The sequence below is a fragment of the Myripristis murdjan genome, chromosome 14, assembly GCF_902150065.1.
Source record: "Myripristis murdjan chromosome 14, fMyrMur1.1, whole genome shotgun sequence".
In the NCBI taxonomy this organism is placed as follows: domain Eukaryota; kingdom Metazoa; phylum Chordata; class Actinopteri; order Holocentriformes; family Holocentridae; genus Myripristis; species Myripristis murdjan.
This window is the reverse complement of record NC_043993.1, coordinates 1420981-1433535: the sequence shown is the minus strand read 5'-3', so window position 1 is coordinate 1433535 and position 12555 is coordinate 1420981. Positions and strand designations below refer to the sequence as shown.

At 39.1% G+C, this 12555-nt stretch overlaps 1 protein-coding gene and 1 long non-coding RNA gene across 2 annotated transcripts in view; both read right to left on the bottom strand.

The window, feature by feature from the left end:
- Positions 1 to 1131: 1131 nt before the first annotated feature.
- ncf1 (neutrophil cytosolic factor 1) overlaps positions 1132 to 12555 on the bottom strand; it is a 24411-nt gene continuing 12987 nt past the window's right edge. The window contains exons 9-12 of the mRNA XM_030069639.1: positions 6089 to 6206; positions 3841 to 3954; positions 2467 to 2633; positions 1132 to 1595 (exon numbers count right to left, since the gene is read on the bottom strand). Of these exons, the coding sequence (XP_029925499.1) occupies positions 1432 to 1595; positions 2467 to 2633; positions 3841 to 3954; positions 6089 to 6206 (563 nt within the window). The 3' untranslated portion in view covers positions 1132 to 1431. The remainder of the gene's footprint in view (positions 1596 to 2466; positions 2634 to 3840; positions 3955 to 6088; positions 6207 to 12555) is intronic.
- On the bottom strand, positions 10800 to 12431 carry LOC115371971 (uncharacterized). Its single transcript, XR_003929405.1, has 2 exons — positions 12395 to 12431; positions 10800 to 11803 (listed from the first exon to the last, which is right to left on the bottom strand). It is a non-coding gene; the product is annotated as an uncharacterized LOC115371971 (long non-coding RNA).

Sequence of the window (12555 nt, the reverse complement as noted above, 5' to 3'; positions counted from 1 at the left end):
AAAAAATAGTAAAATAAAGTTAGGTGTTTGACAAAATGATTGTCTGTGTGCACCATCTAGTGTCTGACTGGGGGAAACTGTCAGCTTTCTTTCTTTCTGCCTGCTTTTGATTTTTCATATCCAGGCATTTTTTAAAATCTTATATCAACACCTTGACTATAGTCAGTGATCCACCACAACATTAACTGTGGAAACTAAATTTTAATGCATAATGATGTAGCATGAATAATGTCATACTTTTTCAACATGTACTTCATGTGCTCACTGCCTTTGGCATCTGATTGAAAAATGGTCCATGTGTAAAATAAATTAAATAAAAACCTGTTGTTTGCCTTAAACATACCACTGGAAGTTTTAGACATTTTACATAACATTTATCTGGGGTTTATTCAGAACTAGGCTTTCAACATCTATGGGTTTTTGAAGGCCAGTTATGTTATTTTTGTTTTAACTTGTGAAGCACTTTGTAACCATGTTTAGATGAGTGCTATATTTAAAAGTTTCTTCTTCTTCCTCTTCTTCTTTTTTTTCTTTATTTTTTCTTAAGGAGACTCTGGGCACATTATTGCCTTTCAATGAGGAATTAATTTACAGAAAACCTTACTTACAAAATAAAGGGAAAAATAAAATGTGTAAAGAATATATAATGACATGTCAGGTTGTCAGGCTGTGGTCAGGGAGGAACCAGCATCATGTCAGGAGTGGGCAACATGACTGAATCATATCTCATTTAATAACAGGTCAGCACCCAGGATCATATACAGGTTAATGTGGTCTGACATGGGAATAATTTTGTTGCTTTCTCCTAAGGTTGACACTTAATTAGGCCAAAATGCCTTCAGGTGTCCCCTGAGAAAGAAATTGTTAATCTCAGTGGCAATGAGTGGTTAAATAAAACAAGACCAGCATAAACTGTTATTAAATGTTTTAATGAATATCATGTATGATAGTTACACATTTTTGTAATATACTGTTTTAAACACCCACAATCTAATGCCGCATAAAATCCTGGTTTTTTTTTTTTCTTTTAATATCTTATAAATTGTCTTTTTTTCAAGGAATAAATTACAAAGCTGCATCTAGAAAGGAGGTTCACACACACACACACACACACACACACACACACACACACACACACACAGCGAAGCACATCTGGTGTTTCTCAGTTTGTTTTTTTAATATAAACTTACTTTGGTGAGACACTTTAATGAGACTTATTTTAGCCCGCACTTTACTTGTGTATACTAGAACAACACAGCGAGGTAGAGCTCAACAAATAAACAGCAGGGCTCACAGACCATGCATCTTTTACTTGCCAGAGAATAAAATCTGAGCAACTACTCCCTGTTTTTGTTGGCAGGGCCCACAGGCATACAGAGAACTATGCTAGCTGTTTAGCTTTATTGTGCAGATGAGCAACACCCTGGGGAGTTAGCTGGAGGAGCCGGAGCTGGACTTGCGGATGCTGACTTTCTTACGAGTGTTGTCGGTGCAGCGCTCCAGGATGAGCTCGGGACTGGGCCGGGGAGGGATGATGGGAACGGGCTTCTTCAGCTCGCCTTCAGAGCTGGAGCCTGACAGCTCAGGGATGTTTCCTGTTGGTCAGAGAGAACACCAAGTGAACACTGGCCTTGCAGTCCCTGTGTTCCCCCTTTGTCAGCACACTCTCTTGCCTAACGGTGCTGAAGGTATTCATTTTGAATATATATATATATATATATATATATATATATATATATATATATATATATATATATATATGGTCCCTCGTTTATCGTGGGAGTTACGTTCTAAAAATAACCCGCAATAGGAGAAATCCGCGAAGTAGTCAGCTTTATTTTTTACAATTATTCTAGATGTGTTAAGACTTTCGGTGCAGGGGAGAATAGAAAGCATATCTATATCTATCTATAGATAGATCTATCTATAGATAGATATAGATAGACAGACAGATATAGGTATAGATAGATAGATAGATAGATAGATAGATAGATAAATAGATAAAATTATAGAGATATATAGATAGATAGATTTTTATTGTCATTGCACAATCATATACGTATAATAATGCAACGAAATTAGGGCTCAGTCCTTTCGGTGCAGGGGAGAATAGAAAGCATATCTATATCTATCTATAGATAGATATAGATAGACAGACAGATATAGGTATAGATAGATAGATAGATAGATAGATAGATAGATAGATAGATAGATCTATATAGATAGATAGATAGATAGATAGAAAGATAGATGTGTGTGTGTGTGTGTGTGTGTGTGTGTGTGTGTGTGTGTGTGTGTGTGTGTGCATATAAATATGTGCCTTTGTAAAATAAAAAAAATTAAAAAGTGTGTGCATCATGTTTACAGTTTTAACAAAGGTGATAGAAGAGATTTTGTCAAACATCCTGGTGAAATGAGCTCAGGGCTCAGAGGCATGAGGCACACTGATGTTCAGAGGTTTCATACCTTGGTTTTTCCTCTCCTGCAGCGGGGACTTGGCGGGGGTCTTCCGGGGCTCGGGGTGGCGGCTGCCCTTCTGCTGCAGGTAGCGACGGCTGTTCCTGCGGTATGTGTCCTGGCTCAGCCGCTGGCGAGCCCTGTTGTGGATGCTCTGGGCATTTCGGATGGTGGAGCTGCAACCGGAAAGGACAAACACACACATGCTGAGGAGGTGGGAGTATATAGCTTTTATTATCATGTGTGTTATTGCCTCTTGGGGGGAGGTTGTGTGTGGATGGCTAGAATCTGGAAGTCTGGAATCTGGAATCTGGAGTCACTAACTGACTTGCTGACTTTTCAACGATTAAATTCCTAGCCTCCTAGTGGTGACTGACTTACTGTCTTTTTTATAAGTTAGTGTCACCAGCTGTTGGCCACTAGGCGGTGAAATAAATTTGTACCTGATAATAACAACACATTGCTGGTGACGGGGTCTAGCTGGCAAGCACATCCCTGGCTTTTCTAGTTTCATAATCAGTGACATTTTCATGTCAACAATTTCATTTTGGTACTATCCACCACTGATTGAAGTAACACACTTGTGCACACTTGTGATTCAAGGTTTTCCACTGTCTGTTCTGAACACTTGGTGTCACAGGAAATTCTGCATTTTATGTGTCTGTTTTGTTTCAGGTAAGCAGAGGCAGAAGAGCAGGCTAGTTAGCACGTGCAGCGATAACCTGCAGCAGCAACAGGAACTCAAAATTCATCAACAGAAAATCTAAGTCCCACCCACATTGTTTGATTGACAGCTGTCATCTGGGACGTGCAGTGTAGAAACACCACAGCGGTGAGCACATAGCACCAATGATGAATGCACCATGAGCCCATAAATCAGCCTCTTTAGCAAACAATAAAGTTTAAGCTTCTCTTTCATGTGAAAATAACTTCAAATTTCAAAGTCTACTACAATCTACTTTTTGTTACATAGCAGACGTCATCATGTCCGTGTGTGTGTATGAGTCTCACATACACACCCAGGCTCTGAAAATGGAAGTTACAAAAGAGTCCATTTGAAAACAACACATGGACGTCATTTCAAGTCTGATTCCAGCATGTTTTCTGTTTCAGTGTGACTGCTAACATTATGCATATGCACATTATGGGCCACTAGACTATTAGTAATGCAGTCTGTCAAGATTCACTTGTAGATTTCTCTGTTTGATATGACACTTATTCAAGTTTACACCCACTGATTTATACCATAATGTATTATGCCTCCCACCCCAGGTTACTGGCACATTTGTCTACGGTTAAGGTTTATGTAGGGTTGTCAAGGGTTAACATTAGTGCGTCACGTTGTTTTTGTTGTTATCATATCGTCTCTGACTCGGCACATACCGGCGAGGCGGCGGTGTCTGTCTCTGCGGGCCGCTTCTCTCTGGCTCAGGTATGTCTCTCTTGCCAGCCCTCTGCAGAAACATGGAGGGGAAATAGCCGGTCTGCTCTCCTTTCCTACACAAAATAACACTAGTGTTAACTCCCGAAATGACACTGGTGTTAACCTACAGTAAACAGAGTTTCCTGTAGGTATTCAAGCGATGTTCAAACCTAGAGAGACCCATACCGAAATGTAATACATGTACATATAAGGAATTACCTTATATGAGATATATCTTCATATATGTACAAACTATATATGAAACCAGTTAGAAACAGTAACAGTTTCATATACTGATATACTGATATATATGTCTTGCCAATACAAATATGTCTGAATATGTATAATACATTTTTTTTTACATATATATCACTCATATGATTTCTACAGGTGCCCTATATATATATATATATATATATATATATATATATATATATATATATATATATATATATATATATATATATATATATATATATGTGTGTGTGTGTGTGTGTATGTATGTATGTATGTATGTATATATATACATATATGTGTGTGTGTGTGTGTGTGTGTGTGTGTGTGCGCATGTGTTTGTATATATACACACTATAATTATTATTATATTATTATATACTATTAGCAACTTATTATATATGTTCATTTCAAATATAGACTGGTATGTTTAGAACCTCCTAAAATAATTAGACCATGCTATAATAAGTTTAATAAAAATGCAAACATAAGTTTGATAAAGTACATTTTATATTCAGTTCTCCCTCTGGATTTCCCAAAGGTATCAAATGTGTGTATTTGTGGTTTAAATTTACTGCTGTGGCTGACAAGGAGGATGTTTGCTCGCTATGACTTGGAAGCCAAGAAAAAAAAAATCCAGAAATTGGATGAGTGGTTGAAATGTAGCAGCGATACAGCTGAAAACAAGGAGGGAGAAGTGAAAAAGAAGCAAAAACAGAAACAACCCAATCTCCTCAGTATCAGGTTGTTGTTTCACACACTGATGCAGCTGGGCTGCACCTTGATGTGGCAAAAATTTCCCCAATTGGGCCAGATGTGGTCAGGAAAAACTGCCCACAACATGCACCAAAAAATGAGTGCTGGAGTTCCCCAAATGATGCTCTTGAGACAGGCAGAGTTTAGTGCAAACCGGATTATTTCTGTCAATAGTATCAACAGTAATAACCCTTGAGCAGCTTAACTGACTCAAACTGCATTGTGCTCCTGCTTACTTAGCGACCAGAAGGCCCTCCCAGCTGGGGGACCGCCCTCCTATTTTTCCTTACCCAGACCTTTTTTGGATCAAAAATAATCGTGTCAACAGTAGGGCTGTAGCGATACACTAATCTCATGATACGATACGATACACGATATTCAGCTCACGATACGATATCTATCACGATATTCGGCCAACAATACGATTCGATATGATTTGATATGATTCGATACGATTCGATACACTTACATCATTTTCTGAAAGATTTTAAAGGGACAGAGTGATTTTTTTTAGTGCAAGAGAGAAAAGTGAGAAAATGATAATGCCTGTCTGAGAAAAGTGTATAGAGTGTGTAGTGAGGGGTTTTACAGCCTTAAAACATCTATAATAATTGTAAAAAATAAAGCTGACTACTTCGCGGATTTCGCCTATTGCGGGTTATTTTTAGAACGTAACTCCGTCGATAAACGAGGAACCACTGTATAGCCAATGTAGTGTAGCCTGCATCAACGTCACCTGATGGCTAATGTTTGTGCATGCGTCAACGCTAGCTAATGTTAGCTCGTTAGCTACCTTAGCCACTTCCATTAGCTTTGGTAACCACCAAAACTACTTGGTAAAGGTTAGGAAAAGGTCATGGTTAGCATTGCGAAATGTTAATGCTAATGTTAAACATAATATTAGCTAACTATTGTTAGCGAAAAACAAACATGTCTCTTGCTTTACACATGTGCCACTCCACCTGCCTCCTAATGTCACATTTTTCACTTGCTTTTACGCCACACCACAAAACTTGAGCTCGAACTTGACATTTGAATGTATCCTTGCTTTTTTTTCCTGGTGACTGGGAAGAGCTTGGTTGCAACTTGCTTAAGAGAAAACAATGACAGTAGAAAATGATGATTTCAGATGTGAGATCCAGAGCTTGCAAGTGTGTATGTGTGTGTGTGTGTGTGTGTGTGTGTGTGTGTGTGTGTGTGTATCTGTGCACCTCATACCTGATGACCCACCAGCCATCCAGCAGCTTGTGAATGACCTCGATGGTTACCCCCGTCTCCAGACTCATCTCATCGTCCTGTGCTGCCTTGTAGGCCTTGATGGTGATGTACAGCTCTCCTGTCGTGTGAAGAAACAGACAGAACCGATTCCAAATACAGGCCAGGGGTTGTATGTAGGGGAGACTGGGGTAAGATGAGCAATTTTTCATATTTAGGATCACTACATCAAGGCAATCATAGTTTTGTTGCTAACTAACATATCTGCATATATTTCAGGATGTTGTGCATCTCTTCAAACAAACAGAATGAGAGTAAACATAACTGTTTTCATAATATAGTATTTCCAAAAAAAGTGGTCTTGTGGCAGAACTTACCCCGTGTATGGGGTAAGTTGAGCATAGGAGCGGGGTAAGTTGAGCTGTATCCCTACTCACCCCCCACCTTCCTCCCCACCTCCATCCCACCCCTCCCTCACCTTCTCCCTCCCTAAATAACAGTCACTTCTTCACATTCATATGTATTTTTTTTTATTAAACACAATTCACCAGGTACAATAAACAGCTGTTTTAACATGCCTTAAAATGCGCTTGGGAAGAGAAAATTAACAGCTGTGTTTTTGGAAAGAAAACACTAGAACACTAGTTTCTTGGTGTCCTTGCTGACAGTAAGGTCAGTTATGAACATATGAATGTAACACATTTGGTGGCAACGGCCACACTGGCCGTGGCCCCATGCCCCCATGCCCACCGGGGGCATGGGGGCATGGGGGAGGGTTAATATTTATTTAATATTTTAGACATATAGGCTACAGCCAAAATACACTTACCCTATACACTTAATAAGTAATTGATATTTATTATTTTATTTATTATTTAATATTTAAGACATTTAGGCTACAGCCAAAATACACTTATTAAGTGTATGGGCCTCTGGCTCAACTTACCCCTGGCCAAATGGCTCAACTTACCCCAGAGCTACCATTTTGACTTTTTTAGTCCCCACAGCTAAAATGGTGCATTTTTATGCTAGGTTTATGACCTCATGTTGTAGCTCATAGATACCACAATTGATGTATAAAACAAATTTAAAATGATCTATTTTGGTCTTAACACAATTCTCATGAAACTGATGATAGACACGAGGAGTGAAGGAGGCCATCTATGTCAAAGTAGAGAAGCCATCACTTAACCGAGGAGGGGGCCTCAGACACCACCTATCCCCCATCTACAATACTGTCCTTTCATCACTCCCCAGGAGATTGAAACACCCACCTCCAGTGACCCCATGGGATAACGATCGACCACTCATGACACCATGTGACCCTAACAACTCTCAACAATGATCGGTAACACCTTTCACAGCAGTGGTATCGACGACCCTCACAACCTCACATGAGGTTAAATACCTGGGAGTTTTTTTGCCAGTCCACAGAACTGAAGAAGCTTCTTGGAGGAGAAGCGAAATGTCTTCTGAAAACTATTCAGTCCAGTTGACTATAGGCCGGATTATGCTTCTGCATAAGCGGAGCGTACGGGGGTTGTGCGAAGCTTACGGGGGTTGTGCGACCACCGCAGAGCCTTTCCGCGCACCTCCGAGAAATTGTAACTACGCAAACCCCACGTAGCTCCCAACGCAGGCCCCCCACTGACAACAAGAGCTATGATTGGTCCGCCAAACTACATCATTTCCAGCATTTCGCCCCTCCGGAGTCACGTCCTATTGTTGTACCGGCAGCGTCATTTTTAAAAGAACTGCTGTTGTGATCGCATCTCGATTCATCGGTTGATTTCAAATTGTTTGGAAAGTTTGGATCATGCTGGATCTGGATCTACTGCTGCTCCTTTTAAAAATGCCGCTGCTGGCACAACAACAGGAAGAGCAGCGACCATACGCCACAGGGTCTAGTAGGTCTGCAGAAAAAAAAAAACGCGCACCATAGCGTTGTAGCGGAGAATTGCTTAGCGTTTAACGCAGAGGTATGTTGGGCACACACGCCATGGGTGAGAACTGTGTGCGCGTGGCGTCGAGTCTCCGCAGAACCATAATCCGGCCTTTACTCTCGCTACTTTCACTCGGAGAGGTTATGTAGGAGCAATTCCAGATGTGATATTTTTACTGTTCTTACACTCTGTGTAACAGTCTGTGTTGTGTGTCCAAATAAATAAATAAAATCAGAGCAACATTAATGTTTGTTTTAAATTGGTATATTTTGCCCAAGATCAGATATGAATATTTTATTGCTCATTATATTTACATGACAGAAATGTGGCATTATGGTAAAACAGACAGTTAAAACACTGTTACACCAGGGTGGGATTTGTGAAAAAATGTTTTTATGTTTTTATTTTTGAGAACAAATCAGAACCAGTGTGCCAGTATAGATTAGTATCTATTTTAGTCCATTAAAAACTCATTCAAATAGCGTGATATTTTCACTGCCAGCGATATGTCAAGTTCATGCCTTGTCTTTTCATCCAGACACATAAAATATGAGATCATTTACAACAAAAAAAAAAAGGTTAAATGCTAATTTAACCTGCCAGAATAAAATCCCCAGTGCTCAATACAGCCCTGTGGACAGACATGGCAACATGTCTGTTTACTTCAGCTCTGTGTGCAGTAAACTGTATCGTCACAGAGCCTCGACATGCTGTCATCTCTACTGTCAGTGTCAAGTCCACTTCTGATTCTATTGTTTTTGCACTATACACTGCTCTCACATTGTAGCATAGATTTTTTAATACCCTATTTCATTTTAGATATTTTACGTGGTCTGTGGGTAAAGCAGCATAAACTATGATGAGGGGGATAAGTTTTTGTCCTTATCAGAGATAAAACTAATTCAGCAGAGAGAGGATATATAGACCCCACAAATCATAATCATACAGGCTACTACATATTCATATTCCACTGATCAGCACCCATTTTACAATACGTCTTTTAGTTTTCATCAGTCATATTATTACTACTCTAATTATTAGTAGTACTCAGTCCAGCTACAATCAGGCCTATATTTATCATTATTACAATTCTCGCTGTCATTGTTCCACTACTATTACTTTCATGATTACTGCTATTAGTGTTATCATGAGCACTACTGTTGTTGCAACACTATTATTATTGGCGTTACTATATATATATATATATATATATATATATATATATATATATACACACACACACGCACTATGAGGGACGAAAAATGACAAAACAATAAATAAATGAATAAATAAATAAATACGCATATAAATATATAAATGCATAAATAATTAAATTAATAAATATTTCTACATTTATTTATTTATTTATTTTTGTTTTTATTCATGCATTTATTTATTTATTTGTGTATTTATACATTTATGCATGTATTTATTTATTTATTTTTACATTTATTTATTATTTATTTATTTATTTCTACATTTATTTATTCATTTATTTCTTTATATATTTATTTTTACATTTATTTATTTATACTTTTATTTATTTCTACATTTATTCATTAATTTATTCCTTCTTTTATTTCTTCATTTATTTATTTATTTCTACATTTATTTATTTATTTCTACATTTATTTATTTATTCCTACATTTATTTCTGTATTTCTACATTTCCACATTTATTTATTTCTGTATTTCTGTGTCGTATGTTAATAAGGTGGGCGGTTCTTACATTAGTCTTAAGCACGATTGGTTTGTGGGTGTGATCCTATCCACTGCTACTGCCAGTCCAGGCAGTAGCAGTGGATAGCAGTGGACTAGCTAGCTACTAGGGCATTAACAACGCCAGACTTTTCCACGTCGTCGACGTTACGTCGACCCGTCAACACCGGGAGATTTTTGGGGGGGCTAGCGGGGCTCCAACCGGAGGGAGGGAGGGGTTGTAGTGGAGCGCCGACCGGGCGACCGGGGGGCGCTCCACTACAACCCCTCCCTCCCTCCGGTTGGAGCCCCGCTGTAGTGGAGCGCCGACCGTGTGTGTGGGGGTGTGTGTGTGTTTCTTCGACTTTCGACGGGTCGATGTTTACATTAATGCCCTACTAGCTACTGTGTAAAACGCAATGGAAAGTGTTTTGAGAGCCATCGTCAGTGATTTAAGGTCACTGGCGAATGATGTGGTAAATCATGCACCCACCGACTACTTCCAGTAGTCCGACTACACACACGGTCGGCGCTCCACTACAGCCCCCCCCGCTCGCCCGGTCGGCGCTCCACTACAACCCCTCCCTCCCTCCGGTTGGAGCCCCGCTAGCCCCCCCAAAAATCTCCCGGTGTTGACGGGCTAGCTAGTCCACTGCTATCCACTGCTATTGCCAGTCCGGGCAGTAGCAGTGGATAGGATCACACCCACAAACCAATCGTGCTTAAGACTAATGTAAGAACCGCCCACCTTATTAACATACGACACAGAAATACAGAAATAAATAAATGTGGAAATGTAGAAATACAGAAATAAATGTAGGAATAAATAAATAAATGTAGAAATAAATAAATAAATGTAGAAATAAAAGAAGGAATAAATAAATGAATAAATGTAGAAATAAATAAAAGTATAAATAAATAAATGTAAAAATAAATATATAAATAAATAAATGAATAAATAAATGTAGAAATAAATAAATAAATAAATAAATAAATAAATGTAAAAATAAATAAATAAATACATGCATAAATGTATAAATACACAAATGTCATGGAAGTCTACAGCAAAAACGAACAGTCAGATGGTCTTCAGGCCTTTAATGCTGTGACAGCAGGAGAATCATACACACCAAAGCTTGGAGGTAGATTGTCAATGTGACAGAGGTGACAGGACACTTTTAAGGTCTTCTGATTTTACATATACTTTGCATGTATTACATAGTCAATCGGGTAATAAAGCAATAAAAACTTTCCAGAACCAGATCTAGCTAATGAACAGGTCTAGTCATAAATTCCAGAGAAGTAACTGATCACCTATAAATGAGATAAGCTGGTAGAGGGTCTGCTCCATGGCACAAACCACCAGTTTAACTCTGAGGTCATACAAAGGCTAACGCAATACATGATTTTAATGATAAATTCCTTCACAATTCCCTCCTTTTTAACATTAAAATCATTGTATGGTGGTATAAACATATATCATAAACATGGATACAAAGTTATTAAACACAGTCTTATCTACTCACATGGCCTGGAGATTCTGTTCATCTTTCAACCTAATTTGATCCAACAGGATTCAATAAAGAGTTACCCAAACAAAACAGAAAGTCCAGGTCACATGATACATATGAGGCCAAACATCCCTTCCCCTTAAGAGACTGGAGATGGGTAAAAGACTTCATATGGCTATCTAATAATATGTGCACTAGAAAAAAAAACCCTCATATACATATGTGAGGGAAAAACCTTAGTGCATGAAATTCAAACAAACTCCAGGTTATGTTCAGACCAAAACAAGAGGAATACAATCATGAAGATTATCATGCAGAGGATTGTCATGCCCTTATTTAAGGAGGATCTAATTGTTTGAAAGTATGCAAGAAGATTTTGGTCCCCCCTCCATGGCAGTCAGTTGTCTTCAGGGATGTTCCTCCAGTCTTCTTCTGCAGGCACATCCACAGGCACATCCAGGGCTTTCTTGCAACGGAAGCTGTGAATCCATGTTGCCGACAAATAAGAGGTCTTTCTCTGTAGAAGGATGGCTGCAACTGCATGTGGGATGAAGACCTTCAGTTCCCTGTAACATGCAAGAGGAGAAGAAGCAGAAAAACAGCCGCAGCAGCCGCTACAGCTCTCACACAAGCAGGCATACCACGTAACTAACGTTAACCCTGTCAATAGTAGGCAACAAGTTTTTGCTTGTCACCATGGGTTTGACACAGAACAGCTTTATAAAACCATCTTTTTTTTTTTTTTTATCAACAAATAGACTAAAAGGTTTAGATGAGTCTGGAATTTCTAGAGCCAGAGCTGAGGTTAAAGCCTGTTCAGTATCTGTATGCCAATCACAAGCCTTGACCCAGCTGTTTACATACACCCCCACCCGGTCCCAAGACCACTTGTCTGTCTTTGCTAAAATGACATGGGGGTGTGCATCATGCATTCGATTACCTTTTCCTGAGCAGGTGTCAAATTTAAGAGCAACACAACCAAAAACATTCGTAACCAATAGGCCATTTCCTATTATCCTTTCCCTTAACACTTCCTCTCACCTTTCTTTCTCAAATTCTGTACATGGACTTTCATTACTAAAATATGCACTGCATTTAAGCTCATCTGGTTGCACTACAAGATTTTTACCATGCCATAAGTTCTGTGCTTGTCTTACCACATCCCTAGCCACTTAGTCTGCTGTTCCCCCTAGGAAGTCCCAGCTGTAATGGTGGGCAGGGACAGTTGGACAATAAAAGTACCATACAGCCAAGCAAGCGCTCTTCATTGTGGGATGGTATGAGCCCCTCAGGAGTGCATCCAATGATGATCCCTAGT